Below are 24730 nucleotides of genomic sequence, written 5' to 3'. Positions count from 1 at the left end.
AAGCAAGCCTCGTATTACTCATTTAAAACATTACTTAATACTTTTCCTGTTCTGAGTCCCTCTCATTGTCGTATAAACCAGTCCACACTGAACTGTGTGCACTGGAGACAATTTAAAATGAGCAGGCACTGAGATGTGTTAGCGTCAGTGTAAACTGACATCAGCAGTTTGTCTTCTTACGCAGCGGCTCAGTAATAAAAGAATGAAACCAGCAGACTCGGGGACATTTCAGCATTTACTTTCAACTTCATGTTCCAAAAGGTACATATTATTTTAACAATTAAAATGTGCTAAAGCACTGCATTCTAAACTTCTAAAAGCTGCTTCAGACAAATACAGAACGTTTCAATGAGCATAAAAAAGAAACCTGTATATGTATAATAATAACAAGTGTAAAACATCTACACGTTAAAAATCATTGAACATCACCATTAATGAAAAGAAAATGTAACAGGAAATGTACAAAAGTCTGTTTGGAAGAGGAGGAGGAAGGGCAGATTTCTATACAGGTGGCGTTTGTGTGACGGCGGGCTACTTTAATCAAACATGTCGTCGTCGTCTTCTTCCTCGTTCTCCGACTCGTTGAAGTACTTCACCTCCTTTTTGGCGCGGCCTGGCCGGTCGCGGGTCAGAGCGCTCAGGCCGCTCATGCTGTTGCTGTCGTCCTCGTCGTCTGACGGAGGTTTCTGAGGCTTCTGCACAGAATCAAACCCTCGTGTTAATCGTTCACGTCACCACGAGTCTCGGACGCTTTATTAAAGAAGCAAAACCGTAACACGACTACATGATACTTGTTATGAATGAAGAGAGGAAACATAATAAAATTCACTCAAATGACAGTTCTCATTTATTCCACCCTGGCTGCATTATAGGGCTGAACGATATATCGCATTTGCGATAATATCGCGACATGATCAAGTGCAATTTTCTAACCGCAAAGGCTGCGATTATACTCTGGACATGTCCAAATTCATGGGCTGCATCCTCCTGAGGCCGCATTTGTAGACCGATTACGTCAGAGCGCCGAAGGCTGTCCAAATTACTACCATATCCCAGAATTCATAGCGCGGCCCAGCCAAACTCCAGTTTCCAGCAATGGCGGCCGCTACTAAGTTTTAAAATTACTCATACTAATCTTTCTGGGTCACAAAATAAACTTTTAACATATTTTCAGGCGAGAAAGTAGTTGTGTAAACATCAAATATCTGCTCGGTTTATCAAGATATCCCATATTTGCAAAAGTGCTTCGACGTTTTCAGAGGCGTCTGCTACCCACCAGCTCGACAGCTAGCCGGGAGCTCGAGGGTTACTGATGCGGCCGAGAACGGCACAACTCCCGGCACATCATTTTCAGATCACCGCGGAGTTTCGCTGCTCGGGTTAAACGTAATATATAAGTCACTTAGACAACCTAAAAATGTTATTGTTGGGCTTTTTTCAGTGTTTTGTTTGTTCGTGAGTAAATCGGTTTGGCTGAGATTAAAGTTATTAGATTAGATAAAATAAAACTTTATTAATCCCCCGGGTGGGTTCCTCCTTGGTTTTCACACAGCTGACTAAACGTCAAACAGAAAACTTATTAAACAGAAGTATGAGACAGTCGAGAATTTACACCAGTGTCTGGTTATATTTTAGATAGCAAGAAGCAGACGGCCGAGTTTATTAAACTCCACCGAGACAGCGGTGACGCTAATCAGAACTAGACCGTCCAATTTCACGCCTTTAAACTTTAAAGGCGTGTTTGTGTGTGTGTTTATACAATTGCTATTATGTTTGCACTTTATGTGTAATGTTACTGACTGCAGAGATCAGTAAGATGTGTGTATTTTTTATTTATTAGTTTTATTTATTTAATATTATTTTTTAATTGAATGACTGTCTAGTAGTTCACAGATGTCGAAAAACTGAGTGTGGTAAAGCCACTGATTTTGTTTATGTATATTTCTGCAATCTGCACATTGTACTGACTTTCATTTTAATGTTTACACCAGGGTTCCTTGTCAGCACTTTATGCTCAGATGTTTGTAAGCTAAAAATAAACTATTGTGTATGTTCAAATATACTGTTGTGATTGAAGAAGTTAAATAAAAATGTCAGTCATCAATTCATGCATCACCTCATGTCATCATAACAGAGGTCTGTCTTCCAGGAAAGAACAGTTTAAAATTAATGTAATATAGTATTGGCCATACTATATGATGTATTGCTTGTCTTTGTTTAATAATACAGAAGACAAAGACCTTAAAAAATAATCGCATATCGCATCGCAATCGCAATATTGGGGCAAAAAAATCGCAATTAGATTATTTTCCATAATCGTTCAGCCCTACTGCATTATGTGTGTTAACTTCAGACAGATGTGTCCAAAGGTGGACGCACATAAAACAGCCTCCCACAGTATATCAGCGAAGCACTTCAGGCCTCTGTGCTTGGATGACTTTAGCACTGAGGATACTAAAATCCCTTCTAGGGTTTTTCTCTATATAAATACTGGCGGTGGCCAGCAGTCCCTCTCATGCACCTGTGGTATCAACATCTTACATCACCTTCTTCTCAAGTAATCAAATTCACGAGACTGAGAAACCACGACCTCTGACCTTGACATCACTTGTCTGATTTCTTTGGTAGAAACACGTGTGGTGTCAGTTTGAGGCTACGTCCACACGTACCCGGGTATTTTTGAAAACGCAGATTTTTCTATGCGTTTGCACCTTCCGTCCACACGTAAACGGCGTTTTCGGTCACTGAAAACGGAGATTTTTAAAAACTCCGGGCAGGGTGGATATTTTCTAAAACTCTGTTTTTGCATTTAAGTGTGGACGAGAAAAACGGAAAAAAATGCAGAAAACACAGCGTCAAAGGTGTGCGCCTTTTTTGACGTCACACTGTGCGCCACGTTATTGTTTCGGTGAAATGAAGTTCTACAATACTGTTAATTCTACTCTCTGCAGTGTTTAAATGCTTACATATACACACAGTTACTGTCCCTCCACACATACCACTCGGTTCTGCTTCTATGCCCCATCCTTGTTTACTATTTCCCACCGAGGCTTCTAGACTTCTGATTGGCCAACATTTCTGCACGGTTAGGAATCTAGCTCCACCTGCTGCTTTGGCATGTTCATAGCAGCGTTTTCCTTCATTTCTGCCTTTATGTGTGGACGGGATTATTTTTTAAAACGAAAACGGAAAATCTCCGTTTTCAAAAATACCCGTGTACGTGTGGACGGAGCCTGAAATTCCGATGCTACCTCTTCTTCAAGTTATCAGCAAACATGATCTCTGACCTTGAGGTTGAGATCACCCAGATTCACACTCGCCTGATATTTTACGTAATGAATTTGAACTGCTACAGTCACAAACTTGGTAGTCCATTTTGGCTGATGGTGTAAAAAACACAAGTGGGGTGACCTGTCCAGGTCAAAGTCAACCATGACCTGGACAGGTCACCAGTTCAGCCTGACCCCACCTGCCAGAATCACACAGTAAAATGTCGTCTCTATGCACTTACTCTCCCCGGAGGCTTTGACATTTTCTTCATGGGGCTGTACTCGTCCTCAGAGCCAGAGCCCTTCCTCTTCCTCCCCCGGCCTTTACCTGCAACAAGGTAACAAAAGCTCACAACCCGCACTGTGACTTTTTTACATTTCTTCTTCTTCTTTTTGTGCCTTACCTTTAAGAGCTGGTGCTGGTTTCTTAGAGCCAGTATCAGAGTCAGAGTCCCAAATGGATTTATCGGGTTTTTTTGCTTTTGGTGCTGGTGGTTTCTTAGGTTTAGGAGCTGCATCAGATGGCTTCTTAGCTGCTACAGAAAACAAACACCTGGTTTTCAAATGCTGCACGTGCATGAGTGAGTAACTGTGGCACATTTGAGCCTTTGCTTTGACGCATCAGCAGCATCTTGACACAACATAACAGACTGTCACTGTGTGGTAAGGAGTGCACTGCTCTCTCCTGGACATACTGACCTTTCTTTGCTGGAGATGCTTTGTCAAATGCAGAGCTGCTGGAGTAAGTGAACACTGGGCTGTTGTCATTGTCGCTGTCAGACTTTGCTTCGTCTACAACAAAAACATGAGCATTCAGCTGCTGTTGTGTCTGCAGGTCACTGAGAGATCAGGCCGTTTGTATATCATCCAAATCTGCTCCAGACTTCTTTTAGTCAAACCTCCCAACAGGAGCTCTACTAGACAGAGATCGGGGGACTACAGAGGACATTTGAGTACAGTGAACTCGTCGTCCTGAAATGACTGCAGCTTTGTAACAGCATGCTATCCTGCTGAAAGCATCCACCAGAAGATAATGGGATAAACTGGTCAGAAACATGCTCAGTTGGTCTGTGTTGATCCTCAAATCATAGTAAGAGACCCAAAGAAAACATATTGTGACACCGTAACACCAACACCCTGAACCACTGATGCTAGCAGGATGTTTTGAGTTGTTTACATCAAATTCTGACCCTGCAGTTCAAATTGTGTCGAAGAAATCGAGGCTCATCAGACCTGGCAGTGTTTCGTTCCCCCCTACAAGCTTCTATTGTCCAATTATGGTGAGCTTGTGTTAACTGAAGCCTGTTTCCTGTTCTTCACTGACAACAATAGCACAGGCGTGATCATCTGAAGCTGTAGCCCCCCATCTGTTTCAGTCTGGAGTGTTCTCAAAGACACAGACTCCCAAGTGATACTCACCGCTTTCATTGCTCTTTTCAGACGCAGCTACCTTGGATGAGAAGATGCTGGCTGCGTCTTTCTTTTTAGCTGCAGTCGCTGAACTGCAGAGAGGGAGGAGAAACATATTCAACAGTAAAATACTGCCCAAGTCAGAAGGGAGAGATTGTGTGTGTGTGTTCATATCTTCGTGGGGACCAACAACCCTTTGAAGGCATTTTTGAGACTCAAAATGTGGTTTTAGTGACAGGGTTAGCTTTAGGGTAGGGGGCTAGGGAAAGCATCACGTCAATTAAATCTCCCCACAAGATATGAATCACAGACGTGTGTGTGTGGTGGGTGCAAGAACACGAATGGTGGAAATCCAGGTGCTGAAAGTATCATTGAACGTAGTGAACTATTCCTAAACCTTACACGGCTTTTTGTTTGGGTGACGTGTATGCTTCATCGTTGTCATCGTCTTCATTGTCATCATTATGGTCATTATAGCGGTCCTTAGCGCCAGGGAAAGCAAAGTCGTCTTTGAACGACCTCGCTGGAGAAGAAGGAGGCTCGTCGTCTGCGTTCTCCTCTTCATCTGCCTCTTCCTCATCCTCCTCCTCCGAGAAATCAAATGTGTATTTTGGTTTGGAAGCTGAAAGATGAGAGCAGGGTCTGTGTGAAACCACATTCTAACTGCCGGGGATTCTGATGCCACTCTGATGTACAATAATTAGCTGAGTTACATCAGACTCCTGTCAGAAGCTGAGTGATATTTTTAGCCCCGGGTGGTTTGAAATCAAGGAGCTGGCTTCAGATTGAAATGAAACGCTAACCAGTCACACTAAGCAACCACCTGATGCAGACGGGGGAATAAAGCAAAGACTGAGTGGATTTAAAAGAGAAACAAAAGGAAATAAATGCATGATGCACAGTGTGAGAATTTTCATTTTGCACATTTGGTGCAGTGAAATGCACATTTAATAAATACTTTCTTTCTGTGTCTGACTCAAACAAATCCCATCAACCACCCAGAGGCTGCTTTAGACTTTCTTGGTGTCTAAAGCGTTTCCTTCGCTAATGACAGAAAGACAAATAAATGACATCATTAACAATGCATTTATGCTCTGCACTGAACACGAAATGAACACGATGATCGGAGGGATGACAGTGAATGTTCACAGTGACTGTAACCGTACCCGATGCTCTCTGGGACTTGGTCTCTCTGGGAATGATGGGCTCGCTGTCCTCTAGGTCGCTCTCTGACTTGGACTCGTCGTCAGACCATGGGTTCCTCTTCTTTACCTTTTTAGCAGGAGCACCTGTACCTTTAGGTGCAGGAGGTTTTCTCACTTTAGGAGCTCCTGTATAAGAGTGAACAAGATTACCAGCCTGTCTGTTGGAGTGTTCACATAATACAGTGAAGCTCCTCGATGTGCTTTTTAAACTGCAGTAAATCATCAACCAGGGATGAAACCTGTAGTGTTAAACAGCATCCATGCATGGCCAGATCACACAGCATGATTTGTCATTTTCACTGCAGCACACTGACTTAACCGCTGTGTAACTGAATGATTTCTGCACTGACCGGGCTCCTTCTTCTCCTTCTTCACTCGTGGCGCTTTCGGTTTGGCTGCCATGTTTTCTCCACCTCCGCCTTCACCACCCAAACCATCCTCATCAAACTCCAGTTTCAGTGCTGGGTCTGAGTCACCCTGAGAGGAGAATGCAACAAACCTTTATTCCCTTTACTTGGACATGAAAGTGTTTTAGTCTCATATTTGTTTTTCTCAGGAAGTATTTTAGGTTTTATAAGAGAACGACACCTGTGTAACTGTGTTCTAGTAATGCTGTCATGAAATCTACGTCAACTTTGAAGCCGAAACACAAAGGTTACCTTCTTCTTTTTGATCAGTTTTTTGGCTGCGTCAGATTTAATTGCTTGCGTTGGAGGCTCCACCCTTCGGCCAAACGGTGAAGGCATAGTTTCCTCCAGGTTCATCTTCTTCACTTTGGGCTTGCCCACTTTACCCTTCACCAGTTTGATGGCCTTGCCTATGCTCTGCTCCTCTCGTTCCTGGGCTTCCACATTCTGAGAGGCAGAACAAAAAGATGAGTCATGGTTTAAATGTAGCAGATTACCAGATAAAATAACTCTGGACAAAAGTAGCCTGCACAAAAAAAACAAAGGACAGTTGCTGCAAGAGTTCAAACTCTATGGATCTACTGACCTAAACAACACAAGACAAACACATTTCAGGTGAATGCTTTCTCCTCTGTATTGTTCGGCTCTGCACCTGCCCGTACGATGTGCGTCTTTAGAAAACAATAAATGGCAACAACAAACTTACATCCAGCTCCTCGATGAACACCGTCAAGTCCTCCTTCCACAGATCCTCTGGAGACTTTTTCTGCAGGTCATTCAGCTCTCCTCTCTGCACACAAACACGCACATTCACTCTGTTAATCAACACGTTATAGTCTACATATTCTTACATGTGAGGATGACAGATGTCAGTCTGTAAAGAGATCTATAGAATACCTTTTGGTCCCTCTGCTTAAGCAGTTCGTCCACCTTCTCTTTGGTCAGGCACCACAGAGGCATGTTGAGGATATAGTTGAAGTTTGGGCCTGATGTGGACCCTGAGTCCACTGAACCGTCACTCTCGTTCCCGTCCTTGTAATCCTCTTCTTGAGACTGGCGGATAAAAGCATGAAAAATAAATAGTGTGTTGTAGAGATTCTCCCTGCAGTGTTTGTGTTCAGTACCAATCATGTGTGAATATTTCTAGAAGCTCTGTGATACCTTTTCCTGAGCCTTGGTCCAGGCAGCAACTGGATCAGATTCAAAGCCTTTCTGCACCAGCATGCGGATGAGTTCACGCTTGGACTTGTTTTCTGGTTGGGTTAAAAACAAACGGTGAGATAGAAAAAAGGAATCCGTACTGTGTGCCACGTGGGTGTTGGAGGATTTTCTGCGTTCCTACCGATTACAATTTTCCCTTCGATTTTCTCGAGTACAAAGCGAGCTTGATTGGATAGTTTGGCGGCTTCAGCGCCCAGGTTGCCCAGTAACCAGTCCTTCCTCAGTTTGTAATAGTGCAGGCGGAGCTCAAAGAACTCCTTCAGGATGTCCTGGACTGAATCGTACCTCTTCAGACAGCCCATGTGGTCAAACAACACCTGAGAATGGTGTAGTTAAAAAAATGAAACAGTTCTAAGACAACAGCTGTGGTTAAAGCAGAGCAAGATAAACCAGGGAAATATCTACCATCGAGTTACAGGTGAGACTAGACTGCAGTTTAAAGACTTTGTGAAGGCCAGCTGCCTCTGCTTGGGCCAGCTTCTCCTCAGACATGCGAACCACAAACTTCACTGTAGCATCTGTATGGTATTCCTTGTAATCGTTGATGAGAGCTGGCGTCTTGTCAGTGCCCTGCAACATGGGCTCCAGCACAGACTCCTTGTACGCCTGCATACAAAACGGTTAAACATACAGACAGACATAAAAATATATTCCAGATCATTTGTGACTCTTTACACTCTCGAGAAAACAACCTGGACTGTACCTGTGTCCAAGTCCGAACAGGAAGCTCTGTGATCTCAATGGTGTTCTTGTCTATGACTGACACCTCTCCACTGACCAGATACTGGTTCTGACCCAGTTCATGGATTATCCCTTTGAAGTTTTTGTAGCTAGGAAGCTGTGGGTAGAAGGAAATCAGGACAGGGAGGTTAAAGCCTTTATCTACACTTCAAGCAACAAACCACAGCAGTTTGTGGAAATCAGAAGCACAGCGCGCTGATGAGGACTGTTTGTTCACATCTCTGACTCTCTGCACCCATCCTATAATTTGATGCCCTCTCATGGCCCACAACGACCAGGACAGAGAGCTGGGGGAACGAACCAGCAACCTCCCTGTTACAGATGAGCTTCCCAACCCCCTGAACCACGGTCGCCCTCTAGACACAGAATGAGCATGTGCGTGTGCCCCGCTGACAACCGTGAACAAGCTGGGGGGTGGACTCTGTGGCACTTCCTGCACGTGCCCTGTGGACACTCCTGTGATCCTGTTTGGGAGGCTGACAGAACCATAGAAACATCAAGCTGCTTTCGACCTACCTTCAACCACTACAATCAGTTAAGATATGGCAAGTTTCACTGTATAGGTAAACAGCTAAGAGGTAGAGCGAACAAGCAGTTTACACTATGACTTATCTACTTGTCAATTTCTTTTACTAAGATTTGTGATATAAAGTAAGTGTGTGGTACAAATCAGCTCCAGCCATCTCCAGATTCCACAAGACATTTTAAACTCTGCACATATGGAAATATGCTTGATATATAGCTGATGTGCTAATCTGAACCAGCAGTTTCATCTTTAAAATATACTTTCATCTGTCTCCGTACTTGGCGTGCTTTTATTTGTTCACAATGTTTACCATTGGCAGTGGGTCCTGATGCTTGAGCATTCTGTTTATATTGTTGACAATCTCTCGGGGGTCATAGTTGGGAATCTTGCAGGCCCAGCCTGTCCCGATGCCCTCGGCACCATTCACTAGCACCATTGGAATGATGGGAATGTACCATTCTGGCTCCACCTTCTGGTTATCATCATACAGAAACTTTAGTAGGTTGGAATCCACTGCTGGAAACAACAGCTTGGCAAGAGGACTGTGGGAAATTGGACAACATTTATGAAAATTATGCAGTGGAAGCCAAAAATGTTTACTCTGTCTAAAGGTGTCAGATGAGAAACCTTTTAGAAAAATACATTTGAATTAAAAGACATGCAGGACTCATTTGTACCTGAGCATGGTGAAGATGTAACGAGGACTGGCTGCATCTTTTCCTCCATTGATGCGAGTACCAAACTGACCCAGCGGCTGCAGGATGTTCACGTTGTTGCTGCCCACAAAGTTCTGTGCCAGGTTCACTATGGTCATCATGAGAGCTTGCTAGAAGCACGAACGAAAGAAAAAGACATGAATTTGGGTAGTCGCAGTGTTAAAGTCTCAGGGTAAATATCTAAAGGTTAAAAAGTTTCAGTTGTTATTAATATGCTTTCAGATATTCCCGTGTATCCTTTGTTTGTTTGTAGGTTTGAAAATATATTTTACTATATTGTATCTGTGTAATCTGTACAATAAATAAAACATCAAGACTAAAAAAAACCCATCTTCCATTAAAATTCTATTAAGAATGAGAAGTTTGTTGAAAATGAACACGTTTTCTTCTCAGCCATTTTTTAGGATGGGGTCAATATCCTCTCTGTGGTGTTGAAAAGGAGCAGCGAGTATTTTCCCGGGTATCAGTTTATAGTTAGAAACTCAGAGATGCGTGGACAGAAATGTCACGCTGTGCTGCGTACGATGGTTCATAACGTTCTTAATGATTTGACTGCACCTCTCCATGATGGTAGGCAGACATCTCTGCTACTGAACCAGCCAGCTGAGCGACCTTCACTTCCCTCTTGTCATTCCTCTTTAAGCAGGTAAACAACACTTTTCTCTGACCCGGCTTCAAACCTAAAAGCAACACAAACACCAACATTTACAAAGCTGAAATATCCAGGGCTGATTATACCTCGCATACATTTATAAAATACTGACGTTATGTGTTTGTTGGTATGTTAGGGATGCTTTCACTGTGAAAAAGAAAACTCGGCTAAAAAACCCAAACAGTTAAAAGATGGAGGAAGTGTACAAACCATCAACCAAAGACGGGATCGATCTCTCATTGTCAGAATTGGAGAACAAAATCAGCTCTTTGTTGATGAAGTCATTGTAGGAGAGGTGTCGGGCATGAGTTCCATACAGGTATTGCTGGGTGGTGGGGAAGATGAGGGGAGGGGGAGAAAAGAGCAATAACTCATCTATGTTTTCTCCATTTCACCCAAATCAAATATTGCTGAGTTAGCAGGATTCTGTGAGAGGAGCACGCAAATGAAAGCTTCTTCCATACAAACCTCTGGCAGGCCGTGCATCCTTCTCTGACGTCTGTCCTCCATGAAGTTAGTGAGCCACTCCTTCCTGTCGTCCGTCTTCTTCTTACTGAAGGCCTGAATCAAAGTAGCACATTGAACAGACCCTGAGCACAAATGTATGCTATAATTACTGGCTGCTTTCATAGTCTGTTTGTCCTAGCAGCAGTACGGCGTGCTCACCAGAGTGATGGCAGCGTCGTCCTCAGCACCAGTGTATCTGAATGTGATCCGGTGTTTCTCCATGTCAGCAAAGTATTCCTTTGCTTCTTTGCTTGTACTTGTTCCCAAACCTGCAACAAAAAATTGATCTTTTTATAATGAACAATTTTTCAGACAAAAACGTGTGATTTCAAAAGTCGCTCTAAAATCGTTTCTGAAATGATTCAAACGCCAAACCTTTGTAGTACTTTATATGCCAGGTTTTATAATTTTCCGTGTGTTTCTTCCACTCGTCAAACTCTGGAATGCTGTAGAAGGCCAGCTCTTGTTTGTTCTTAGTAGCCTGGAAATAAATGATGAGGAGGAATCTTTATCACAATGTGTTGCAAGTCGCTCTATTCGCCGCTGTCACGACACGCAAAACAAGACACGTGATTGACTGAATGATCTGAGTCCAACACACAAATATCACCCTGCATATTTTTCAAGTTTCAGGCTGCTTGATCGGTTTAATAAAATGGTAATGGTGTGCCTCCCTTACTTTGACAATGGGTGTGATGAACTCCTCCAAGAAGGTGTGTTTCAGCAGGGAAGGCCAGTTGTGATGGAAGAAGTTGATGAGCAGACCTTTGATATGGGAGCCGTCTTGATCCTGGTGCACAAGGAGAAGAGTTACTGCTATTTTCTGAGCAGCTGCGAGTCCTACCAGAACTGTGAGCGAGTGTCCGTGAGGCCGCTCACCTGATCTGTCATGATCATGATCTTGCCGTAGCGCAGGGACCTCAGCGACTCTGGGTCGTCGTAACTCTTCTTGTATTGGAGCCCGACGATCTTAATGATGTTGTTAATCTCGGCGTTTTCCATGATCTGTTGACAACATGGATGAAACGATGAGCAAATGGACGAAAACACAGAACAGAGTCAATGTCCTGTTATCACGTGAACTGGCATTTGTCTGTTTCACCTGCTTTTGTTTCCTACATGTGAAATGTCATTATTGCTCAGGCTCGTACCTGCTTGTGTGTTGCCTCTCGCACATTCAGGATCTTGCCTCTCAGCGGGAATACTCCATAACGATCCCGACCAATGACTCCCAGTCCAGAGACGGCCAGAGACTTTGCCGAGTCCCCCTCAGTGAGGATAAGTGTGCATTCAGAGGAGTGTTTGCCACCTAAGATGGAGATATGAAGAGGATTACTAAGTTAGCTGCAGTGAGCAGCTTCGTGTTGAGTTTTTCCTGCAGCTATAACAAATGAGTGGCTCCACAGCATAATGTGCAAAAGCACCCGGTCCCAGACTAAGAGGAAACTCAGAAAAACACAAACGTAATTCAGAAGGCTAACATTTTATATTTACTCCACATCTGACACACTTTTCATTTTGATGATTATGATGCTGTAAACAGGTGTTGATTTCTTTTTCCAGGACTTGGCACCTTTCCACAGCTACCATCACATGGTTTTCAATTCAATTTGTTTTTTTTTTATTTAGTTGTTACTGCGTGAACGCAAACTGGGTCTGAATAACACATCAGCAGAGCCACAAGCGATGAACCTCCACGCCGCACAGTCGGACATGGCAAATTCTTTTTAACTGAGAATTCGTCTAATAATAGACTAATATTTTTAAAATATATTTTCATGCATTATTGTTTTTCTCTCTGCTTGTAGTCCACCTGAAGTGCATATTTTTAGCAGGTTTACTGCATAGTGTAGAGTCTCAGGAAAACTGTGAAAATGACATCGCTATGACCCAATCAGACCCAACAGTGCACCATGCAACTCTCTTCTGTAAGATTTCATTAAGAGGTAGTTGCTTGTGGACATTCCTCATTTTAGACTTGAATAAATAATGAAACTAGTTACATACCGGCATCATTGGCATCATCTAGCTTCGGGATGCCTTTGATCTTGCTGTGCTTCACAGATGAACACTTTTTATTCAGCTGTGTCTGAGCTTTGAACTTTACCCAGTTGAGTATACTCTCCACAATCCCACAGTTGGTTGCCTGTAGGTGACAAACGTTTTTTCTTTGAAGTCCAGCTACTTTACATGAGAAAAGATTAAGTACAAACAATGGTGACGGCTTGAAAAGAAGTGAGAAATGTCCTTACAGCCCTGATAAACTTGTCTGACAGAAGGCACTTGGACCCAAAGCTCTTGGTCTGGAGTGTCATGTTCTCCTTTGTCTGGGAGTCAAACGATGGATTCTCAATCAGTGCGTTCACAAACACCCAGATGTGGTTTTTCACCTGAAGTACAAATGACAGAAAGATTAAATGTTTTTCAGCATGAAGCTGTGAATTGAAACCAATGTATAAATAAGAACCCCAGTGACGTCACCTGGAAGGGTTTAACTGACACTCCTGCCTTGTTCTTCTTTTTCACCACCTCAATAAGTTTGGCTACAATCTGGTCCACCACATAGTCAATGTGCCTGCCACCCTAAAACGTACATGTCTCAGCGTTAAAAGAACTTTCTTTACTTCTGACAGCCATTTACACTTCTGCAGCTTACTACTCATATGCAGATACCTTTGTGGTGGCAATGCTGTTAACAAAGCTGATTTGTTGGAATCCTTTCTCGCTCATGGTGAGGCAAACCTCCCAGCGATCGTTCACCGTTTCATGCACCACCTTCAGGGCCACGCCTGTCTCATCTAGTTTGTCCTTCACATACAGGTCCACATAGCTGCGGAACCCGTTAACCTTCAGTGAAAGAGAGAAGGGTTATTGAACATATAATGTGATATTCAACATGGCAATTAAGTTCTCTTTATTTTGCTTCAAGCAAACTTTGGTAGAAGTAGCCACGACACAAGAACCACGTACTGAGGAGGCTATAAAGTCCTTATACTCCAAAAATTACACTTCTCATTTAAACAATCCAAACTGGCGTGATGTGAAGATCAGAGTCTGATACATCCATGTTCTTTAAAATTAAACATTCACACCCATTATCATCCCGTTAACTCAAAACACATACTAATTTCACCTTCAGTGCTCAGCATTGATGTTTACACTCAATGGTAGTTTTTGCTATATTTATGCAAACATATACAGTGACAAATCTTTACACACGAACACAACAAATGACTACTTTATGGTTAGCTAGTGTGGCACGATAAGGGAAGACATAGAATGAGACTTACAGGTAATTTTTTGCCGTTCAGAGACACTTTAACTCCCCTGCAGGAGCCAGCTACATCATATGCTCTGCGGGTAAGAAGTGCTACAATATCTTTGTCCAGTTTCTCCATCTTAAACTTGGACAGGTCCGGCTGGAATGTCACAGAGGTGAAGTCATCTCCATCAAAAAACTTAATCTTGGGCTCGGAGGTTTTGGTCATGTTGTTCTGCCACGTCTGAGGAGGATGAAGCAAATGATAACATACACATACCTGGTATTTAGACATGGTCATGTGCAGGAGTCTTAAACTTGGACCCCCTTTGCTGTATTGAGTGAACCTGAAAATCTTAATGTGAAAACATTTGGTGTCTTAATAACTGTGCTTGTAAAACCCAGACAAGTGGACTTCTTTATGTTTGTAAAGATGTTTCACCTCTCACCCGAATCACTTCATATGATGATCATATGAAAACAGCTCTGATTTCAGTGGGCAAGATTTCAGATATTAGTCTATAAACAAGGAAGACTGTGACTGTGACCTTGCGGCGCATATATATATATATGTATATATATATATATATATATATATATATATATGTATATATATATATATATATATATATATATATATATATATATATTAGTGCTACTGAAATGAAAATTCTCACTAGACGTCTGTAACGACCCATCCAATCCACACATGTGACCACAGATGTCCTTAAATTAAGTTGTATGTAATAATGAGAAATGAAACACAGAAAACGGTGTTGAACACATGAAGAAAGGGAGGTGTAAAAAGGCATGGACAGTCATGGCACCAGCAGAAATCTGTCACTAATTAGACAGCAGTCCTGCAAATTACTATCAGCTGGTTCAGTCCCAACTGATGGCCAATAAAAACACGTCTCATTGCCAACATGTAACACAAGAAACATCTCATGATGGGTAAAATTAAGACCTTCACAACCTTATTGTTGCAAAACCTGTTCATGACATTGGTTACAGAAGAGTTTTTAAACTACTGAAAGTTCCAGGGAGCACTGTTGGGGCCATAATCTGGAAGTGGAAAGATCCTCATTTCACCATAAACTGTCCACAGCCAGGTGCTCCCCACAAGGTTTCAGACAGAGGAATATAAAGAATTATCAGAAGCGTTGTCCAAGAGCTGAGGAGCACCTGTGGAGAGCTACAGGAAGACTTGGGAGTCAGCAGATACAATCGTTTCCAGTGACGAGGCCAACTGAAACTTTCTGAAGCTTGTGTTAAAGACGGGGTTCACTATTCAAAGCTTTTTAATACGGCCCTCTTTGGTGGCATCTGGTGGCCAAAAACATGAAGAACAAGTTGAACTAAAGTTGAACTTTCATTGTGAAATAGTGAATAGTGTTATGTCAGATTGATTAATGCTTTTGATAAATAAACGTCCTTGTTTTAAACACCTCACAGTTCTTTGTCCCTTTGCTTCTGATGTTTGTAAACATTACGTGCTTTTATCTTTACACCTTTAGTGTATTTCTAATCTATCTTAGCTCAATTTTATTTCCACAAATGCAAATACACTAGCCTCATTTTAAACACTACTATAATGATACTCTAGCTTACGTAAAATTGATTATTGGACCACTTAATAAAAAGGCTATAAAAACAATTACTATTTGTACCAATTCTAAATTATTTGAATGTAACTTTTTATATTTCACCCCTGGCATATGTTAATTATGTTCCAGTTTTGGCACGTGAACAGGAAAGAGAACTGACTCAGTGCTTCTGAACCACTGTGAATAGTACCTTCAGAAATATACAGGTTTATAAAATTGGGGCCGTGTTCAGCACTTGCAGCTTTGATGGAAAAATACTGACGGCCGCCAATATTACCTCTCAGCCTCCTAACAGATACAAATGTGGTGTCAAAGTCTATATGTTGCTAAATTATCAAATTCTTTTGATCGTCAGAAAAGTTGACGTGTTAAAAAAATAAATAAATCAGAAATCTGCAAAACCAACTTGTGAAGTTTTGCCAAAAGAATGAGAAATGATAATATAATGAAACATGCAACAGGGTTACTATGAAACCCCAGAAACCGGATATACATTAGTAATATATATGTGTGGTAATAAAGCATGAAAGGTACTGCTGTAGTTATCTCACCTGTTTGAAACTGTGTCTGTACTCTTTACATGCTGTTTCCACTGTGAACTTGGTGCTAAAGATATTGCAGAGTTTAGCACCATAGCCATTTCTTCCACCTGAAACCAATCAAACAGTCAGCAACGCTGCTTTCAGTAACTTTTCTGCATTCACAATAACAACTGAGTGATGTCAGACTGTCTGCATTCACCTGTGACCTTCTTTTCCTCGTCGTCATAGTTGCTGGAGGTGAGCAGGTGGCCAAAAATGAGAGCTGGGACGTACATCTTCTCGTCTTTATGCTCCACCACAGGTATTCCTTTACCATTGTTCCAAATGGAAATGGTGTTGGATTCACTGAAACCAGTATAAAAAGTTTAAATACAGGATAAATGTTGACCTCATCATCAGGGAAATGTATTACACTTTTCACTGTACGTCATAACCCTGTGGTATTTCTTTCTTGTAATAATGGCTGCAAAAATATTGTTTCAACATTGACACTAAAGGAGTGTGAATCCTTTTATCTTTTATAAGTGAAATGTATTATTCCACACTTATATGTAACCTTTCCAGAGTGTTTTATACAAAAAAAAAACCATTTTCAGCTTCCCCAGTTTGACAAAGTGACCCATAACCAGTTCCTCTGCCTCAGATATAAATTTCAGGAGGACACAGGAGGCAGCTTGTTTAAACTGGCTCAAAGAAAAATACATGCTTCCTAAGATCAGCTGCATTATTTTTAATGTAATGAGGTAAATATAAAATGATGTACTCACGGGTCAATGGTGATCTTGATGGCAGTCATGTTCTTGTCCCTTTGTTTGTTGTCAGCTGCATTGACTGTCAACAAGCAAAACATCAAAACACAAAGTTGAAAGAACAAAAGTATCCCAGCAGCCGTCCATTACCACGGCTTATGATCTGTAGTTTACTTTATTTCGGCAAGATTTACGCTTGTGTTCAGAATTTATCTCAAAAACCTATTTTGGGATATTTTTAGTAATCGGACATGGTCAAAACCTTTGACAGAGGCATTATAAATATCAATTTCCACACATTTATTCCTGGGAGTCCACTACAGCAGTTTTGCATAAATCACAGTTCACTTTACTTTGACTTAGTTCCCCCCACACCGGATGGTGCATTGGGCGGCAAGGGATCGCCAGCGAGCTCGGTTTGCAGCCACATCTTCAGCCTCGTCCCATGAAAGATCGACCGCTTTCAGGTCCTCAATGAATGACCGCCCCCACGTCTGTTTTAGTCGTCCACGGCTCCGTGACCCCCGGGCGGGTCTCCATGACATGGCTATCTTTGGTAGTCTTTCCCGATGTTGGCGAAGAACGTGACCGGCGAAACGAAATCATCGCTCCAATACCACGTCCTCTAGCAGTCGTGAGGCAGTGCACTGAAGGACCTCCTTGTTGGTAACACGATCTTGATATGAAATCTTGAGAATCCGTCGAAGGCCGCGCTGTTGGAAAACATTTATCGTCGGGTGATTGTTGCCGTCGACTTCCATGTTTCACTCGCATAGATAGCCACTGTTACGACTATCGTATTGAACAAACAGACTTTGGATGATATTGAGTTGGTGGTCGATCTCCAAACCGGATTCAAGTTACGCATGGCCGATGCTGCCTTTCTGAGCCGACAGGCAATGTCCTTGTCCGAGCCACCGTCCGGTGTAATCACACTGCCCAGATACATGAACTGATCGACTTCATCAAGCGGGCGGTGGCCAACAAGTACCGGAGTATTCGCTCTGGCATAACCGAACTGCATGACTTTGTTTTTGGCAGCGCTGATCTGCAGTCCGATCATTTTCCAGTATGGCGGTCAAATTGCGAATGAAGCGTTGAGTAGATCCGAGCAGCGCAATGTCGTCCGCGAAATCAAGATCTGCAGTTCGTCATCCGTCATTTCCTTGGACTCCGTGCTCACCGACTCACAGTTCACATCAATAATTATTTATCTTACGTAGGGGCATGGTTTAATCTTCACTTTATCTTTAAGACCACCCTCTCTTACAGTAACAGTCTTCAGACTGTCTGCTAACCACAGACACAAAGTTTGTGGTTAGCAGACACATTTCAGATAGAGCTGAAAGGAAGAGAAAAATGTCACTTGGACAATGTTGTACATTTTTTAATGGAGAGCACCAACTACCTGATGCTTTCACATCCAGTATAGTTAGACACAGCACAGACTACAAACCCAGAACAGTGTTTCTGTGTGGAGCACATTTTCACATTGTTTTTAGTTGTTTGTAGTGGAAGCCTCTGTCCACTGTCACACCCAGTTTGGGATGAACAAAACCCTCCATTATGAAAATTATTTGATTTGATTTGATATACCTTTATTAGTCCCACAAGGGGAAATTTCATAAGGCTGCTGACCTATTGCACGCAATGGCGGCGCCATCTTACCCTCCGACCATACATACATTACACAAAGCATCACATGGGGAAGACAGGTCAGAGAGGTATAACAATGGAAAAATGCACCACACGAGGAAAGATAAGGAGAAAAAATAACTCCCCCCAGACTGAGCTCCAACAGGGAGATCAGTTTGAGAACAGAAAAAAACACCTCTGCACAAAGCACATGAAAAAACTCTTAATACACCAAAGAAACACATGAGTTGTTTCTTTGGTGTATGGTGAGTTCAGGTTTAGCCTCTCTCATTTAGCAGTTTTTAATTCAAGAGATATATCACAAGTTTAATCAGTTTAATCTCTTTTGCAGTACAATATTTCATACAAGAGTTACAGACCTTACAAAATCTGAAAAACACGCTGTGTAAGCACACCTCTGGAGTGGTTATCTTGGAATTTTGGAAGCCTTTGCACTGTTCTACATAGTCTGTGAGCCTAAATGTATCCCCTCCCTGAACTGATGTGATTGTCGCACATTTTATTATTAAGTCTTTATCACTGTCCGTTGACCTGTGAATACGGATGGGTAGTGATATCGGTTCTGACATAAACGGTAGTAACCAGACCGAAAAGCAGCGCACATTTCGGTGCTTTTTTTTCCTGAGATGTCAGACACTTTGGATTCTAGCCAATCATTTTACCTTTCCAAGGATAGTAGGCGGGCCCAGGTACGTACGTTCTTTTAGAGCAGCGCTAAAATTTCATTAAAATCAATTGTTTGACCAAGATCTTCTGGACCTGGTTGTTTGTACTCTCCTTCCTCAATTATGTGAACCTTAACAATGCCCAAGGCGAAGCGGTCAAAAGTCTGGCTGTACTTCACAGCAAAAGATGCAAACTCAGCAGCAACAAGTGCTTTAAGCTGATACTGTGATGCTGTGCAAAGGAAGTAACACCTCGAATCTGATGAAACACCTGGTGACGCATAGCGCTTTTTTTAAAAGCCGGGAAATGCACCGTATTTGATAGCTTGCTGCGAGACCTCACACCAAGCGCATCTACTGCGGGTGTGGTGCCTGTTATTGGACCCGGAGTTAGCAACATCCCCCAAAAACCCAAAGAGGAGAGTCCTGGCCCCTAGCCCTGCCAGTGTAGCAGAAATGATGAGGATGATGATGCAGCAGCAGCCGTTCTTCTCTGCGTGAGGAGCTTAATGTTGTTCGTGTGTAATTTACGTTGAGTAGGCTAACCATGTTATTACATTAATGCATGTAAGGTGAACTAGCAAACATCATCATCAAAAAGTTAAGGCCGCAGCTATGACTGCGTGCTACCTCAAACACATTTGACTTTGAATAGGTCATAAATAGGCTCACATAGAAATACTGTACACATCAAGTCCAGTGCTAACGGTGCTAACAGAACAGTGCTAACAACAGCCTGACTCAGTGAATAATACCAACATTATAATGATAATGCCTCATATAGTGTGTAAAAGACAAATGTTGAAATGTTTCATACACATATTCGGGATTTACTCATGGTTTCTTAAACTGAACAACAGATCTTCTATGTGCCCAGATGACGACGGCCCAGCTGCACACACATCTTTAAACTAAATAATCCAAATTTCTAATCACACATTAACAAGTTTTCTTAAACAATTTGAATCTTTAATCGAGGGGCAGAAACATTTTTCCACACACTTATTAGAGAACAGTTTGGAATCACTCACCAAGAATTTCATCAAAGATTTTGTACAGTCCAGGAACATAGGTGATTTCTCTCTGGTTCATCCCGATCTCTTCATCAAAAACCCACATTTGCTGGAAGAGTTGCAAAAAACAAAACACATTAAAAATAATGACAATAATCAAATTCTAATAGTAATTTTAAGGAATGTTGAGGTTATATTCATCAGAACAGTCTCAGGAAGTAACAGAAGGAATAGGATTCTGAATTTAAATTTGGCCATTAAAACAGGTTTTCAATTATAGATTCAGTTACTGATTATTCCTTTAATTAAAATGTGAATGGTTTAAACTATAGCTATACTGGTGGACAGACGTTTGTATGTATTATTTCACTGGGCACCAGGACTGTCTTGGAAGATCCTGAGAGGGGACTTGTGTTAACTTGTCAATTAACTCTTCTGAACTGGGCAAACATTTTGGTACATAATCTGCAAAAGACAGATAATTTGTCACACATTTCCTAAATGACACAGCCAAAGGACAATGGGCTCTGTACTACACACAACAGCAAAGATGGGAGACAGTTCAAAACCAAAGGACTTTTACTGTGAGCAGAGATCCTTACGACACACTTACAGGCAACCATTAATGTGCTACTCTAGCCAAACAGATTTTCACCTGAAGACAGAATCATTTTAGCAGATAATTTTCAGAAAAAAATTAAAATAAAGATCGTTATTCTATAAACTCCTGACACAAAAATAAGCTTGAAGCCCTCTTTGTAAAATGCCAGTGAAGTTGTACTGCAAGTACTTCTGTAGCCACCAGCAGAAGGCAGTCTCCTGGGACCCACCTGGGTGATTGGCTCAACAGAACCAATGTACGTGTCTGGACGGAGGAGGATGTGCTCTAGCTGGGTCTTCTTCTGGTACACTCGCTCCACAGATAACTTGGATCCTTTCTTGGCCCCTTCCATTTTTCCAGCATCCCCTCTGCCGTTCGCAGCCTCCTGTTAGACAGAATGGTTTTGGTTGTGAGTTCATTTATTGCTGTATGAGACACACAGGATATACACAGAACTGAATTTCATTGTTACTGGAGGGCAGGGGTCTAATCCACCATCTTTATTCCAAACGACATGTTTTATTTTTAGTTTGAAAGTTGTGAAAAATACCAGCTTTAAGTTTTACTGAACATACATTACTGTCGAAACGTCTTGAGTCACATTTCATCTCTTTATGTTTTACTAGGCAGATGGAAAATAGGTGCAGCAAAAGTACTGAAACATCTGGAAACATAGATGGGATAGCACAGCGTAATCAGGCAATTCTACTTTTTTTTTATTCTAACAAGTTAGAAATATTTGGCATGATCTCCTTTATCCTTCAACACAGCCTTAAGTCTCTTAAGTTTTCTTTTAATTTCTTGAAGCATTCCTCAGGAATTCTCCAGGGTTCTTGAAGGACATTACAAACCTCTTCTTTGGGATCAATACGCTCTTCGTAGGTAAATACCAACACAAGCAGGCACAATGAAAGCATCAGCACGTAAAAAGAGAGCGACTTCAACAGCCTCCAGCAAAGCATGACACTTTTCAAAATATGCAAGAAAATCGTTCTCTGTGATCGAGGAACCAACAGACATGTTCCACCCCTGGAGCCAAAAACACATCTTTGACTACAACCAGGCTATAAAAGAGGAGATATTAGCAGCTGGTGATGTGTGACTCCAATGTAAACAAATGACTCTGCCTAGTATTGGTGTGTAATCGCTAGTTGCACTGCGTATGACAAGATAAGTAAATAGTGGATGGAAATTACTGATGCAGTTATATAGTGGAAAAAGCAGCTTTAAGCTGCTGGTTAAAAAGCTCCAACCTTGACATTAGCTTCAGGGTGGCTGTAGCTCACGAAGCAGAGCAGGTCATCTGCTTATTGAAAGGTTGGTGGTTTGATTCCTGGCTGCTCCAGTATGCACGCCAAATATCCTTGGGCAAGTTACTAACCCAAGTTGCTCTCTGATGCATCCATGGGAGAATGTAAGTTAGATAGAAAGTAATTATAGTAGAACTAGTGCTCTTGTGAATGAGGCAAGTTGTGTAAAGTGCTTTTTATTATGTGACGATTTATGCAGATTCCTGATGATTTCTGAAGTTATTTCAGTTACTGTTAAACCAAAGTGTTAAATTGTTATTTTGTACTCTCACTTAAACATTTCTGGGGAAAACGATACTCAAACTACCTAATGTTTGCTTATATTTGAATTATGCTTCATCAGTTCTAGTGCTCTATAATTTCGCTCATCGCCGCACACTTGTGTTTCTTTTTGCAAACTCCAAACATCAATAAAACAACTTCAGTATATTTTTCCATAGCATCAGCAATATTATTTCTAATTTTCTTGAAATAATATGATATAATCTTAACCTCTACTTAACAACCACCATTACACTGAGAGCATTTCTGACGAGGCTTCCAGAAACCTTTATTTTCTCCACCAATTTGCTAAACTTTTTAAGCTGACCCTGCACAATGTACCGAGACATGCAAAATGTTTTGTTAAAATCTCGATGCTAAACACCTTGTTGGTGCAAGCACACTAAGAACAGATGCTTTAGTGACAGACTGTTAGTAACAGATAAAATGAAAATAACAATTAGCCAAGTTTTAATTGTAAGTTGTCTGTTACAACTTTTTCATAGTAGTGGTGAATTAATGACAATAAACAACAAAAGGACAAAAGTTTAATTTCTGTCTGTAGTTCATAATCATATGTTTTGGTCATGAAGTGATAAATATAACTATGCTCATAGTGTTATATACGCTTTAATACATATTAATTGATGATATTCTAATAAATATATTCTCATACACTAACAAGCAGGAAATCCCAACAACAAGGGGGTGGGGGTTGGTCTCAGAAAAAAATATTCACCTTGTTTTAACAAATTAATAAATTCAACAGGCTTAAACAACAGATAATAACCACCGATCACTTTCATAAATGCTAAGATTCAAGTTCAGCCTATTAGTAAAATATACTCATACAGTAAGTCTAATGGTACGGAATGTAAACAGTGTGTCACACAGACCTGGATTTGAAAAGCATTAATTACAGTCACCTCGTCAATGCAGTGCTTGAAGTAACTAATTATTCGTATCAACAGCAGGTAACTGCTATGTTACAAGATTTTTGAAGCGCATGTAAACATCTGCATTTTTAAATACTTTAGTTCAAATCTGTTACTACAGTATTACTTACAGTAGTACTCATACAGCAAAAGTCGGATATTAAAACAATGTTAATGCTGCAGAGAAGTTTAAATGTAGCTGCACACCAGACGGTCGGTGTGAACAGGTCAGACTGAGGGAGGGCAGAGAGCGGTCTGAATCACCGTACAACTGTAGTGTGAAGCGCTGTGCTGGCTCGCACTTGTGATCATTTTCAATACATCTCCTACTGCATTTTTCATCACGTATTAGCCGTACATGTAGTGGTACAAACAGTCATGTAAACCAGTCTCGATGAGACGCTTCTTCCAACTTTCGCTTGAAGACATAAACAAGGAACCATCAGGGCACAAAAAGAAAAGGATGAATGTCGCGTTTGACCTCCCAGCCCTTCACGTCTACAAGACTCAACCCAGTTCACTGCTTTGTACCCGAGTTAGAATTTAAAAACAGACTGTAGATGCCTCATCCTTAACAACTGTATGAATAGCCAGCAGAACAAATACACCGGCTGGCGATGAAATTTAAATGCCATCGAGAGGCAATAGTCGAGGTTCGCGCTGCCCTTGGGTTGAAACAACATTGTAAAGTATTGCGATAGCGCGATTACTTAAAAAAAAATATATTATTTTTTTAAGCCAAGTTCGTTACTCGTGTGCCAAACAAACTTACCATCCAAGCCAGATCCCCGCTTCCTGTAGCGCCGTTGGACATCTTCCTTTGTGATTGTTATTTTTTTTCTAGCTCGCAAAAGGTCTTCGTTCCCGTCCAAGTCAAAGTCCGTCTACATAACAAAATGTCTTACTTGCTAAAACACACCCAGACCAGTCTATATCCCATGTCTTTTTTGGGTCGTTTAAAAGATAACTCTTAAAAATGCAACGAAACAGGCAGACGATTATTGCGTATCGCAGCTATTGTTAAAATCGACAAGCGCTGGCACAGTAGGCCTAAACTTCCAACAAAGATGCTAACCGGCTACAGGCTTTCAAATAAATACTGTACAAAAGTCACGCATTAAATAGGTTTACAATTTCACGTGAAAATGAAACATAATAAAAGCGCAGTTTATCTGAAACGCTCTGAAAATTGATTTAATTAAACACTTTGCATTTACACATAAAGCCTGTATTAGCTAACCGCAGCTACCGCTGTCCGGCTCCGCCATCTGCAAGATATACGCCGAACCGTCTCGTAGATATGCCGACCAATCAGGTGTAAGCTTTTCAAACGCACCGGCGTTTCAACCAATAGGACAGGTCCATTTATAGTAACCCTTCCTCCTTTTTTCAACACAAGATGGCGGTAAAAGTCCGTTCGAGCTTCGTCACAGCAGGCAGCGTAATATTATTAGTGCTACGAATACGTTGTTTTACCT

General features: G+C 41.5%; 1 protein-coding gene across 2 annotated transcripts; it reads right to left on the bottom strand.

Moving 5' to 3' along the window:
• Positions 1-222: 222 nt before the first annotated feature.
• top2b (DNA topoisomerase II beta) lies at positions 223-24555 on the bottom strand. 2 transcript variants are annotated; one of them, XM_004561007.3, is made up of 36 exons: positions 24025-24555; positions 20976-21131; positions 20164-20254; positions 16830-16893; positions 16262-16407; positions 16072-16169; positions 13945-14157; positions 13328-13501; positions 13136-13237; positions 12907-13044; positions 12662-12800; positions 11806-11963; positions 11534-11659; positions 11334-11444; positions 11030-11135; positions 10814-10923; positions 10616-10708; positions 10358-10472; positions 10054-10175; positions 9457-9605; positions 9090-9321; positions 8216-8350; positions 7918-8118; positions 7634-7829; positions 7453-7544; positions 7189-7344; positions 6998-7081; positions 6544-6738; positions 6235-6361; positions 5846-6010; positions 5082-5301; positions 4689-4771; positions 3969-4061; positions 3674-3805; positions 3512-3597; positions 223-695 (listed from the first exon to the last, which is right to left on the bottom strand). In XM_004561007.3, the coding sequence occupies exons 1-36, from the start codon at positions 24064-24066 to the stop codon at positions 537-539; spliced, it is 4809 nt and encodes a 1602-aa protein (XP_004561064.3). In that variant the 5' UTR covers positions 24067-24555; the 3' UTR covers positions 223-536. The 2 variants fall into 2 exon arrangements, with proteins under 2 accessions (XP_004561064.3, XP_004561065.3); XM_004561008.4 differs by having other exon boundaries at positions 3674-3802.
• Positions 24556-24730: the final 175 nt, after the last annotated feature.

The sequence above is a fragment of the Maylandia zebra genome, linkage group LG22 (assembly GCF_041146795.1).
Source record: "Maylandia zebra isolate NMK-2024a linkage group LG22, Mzebra_GT3a, whole genome shotgun sequence".
NCBI lineage: Eukaryota > Metazoa > Chordata > Actinopteri > Cichliformes > Cichlidae > Maylandia > Maylandia zebra.
This window is presented reverse-complemented; position numbering and strand designations above follow the sequence as displayed.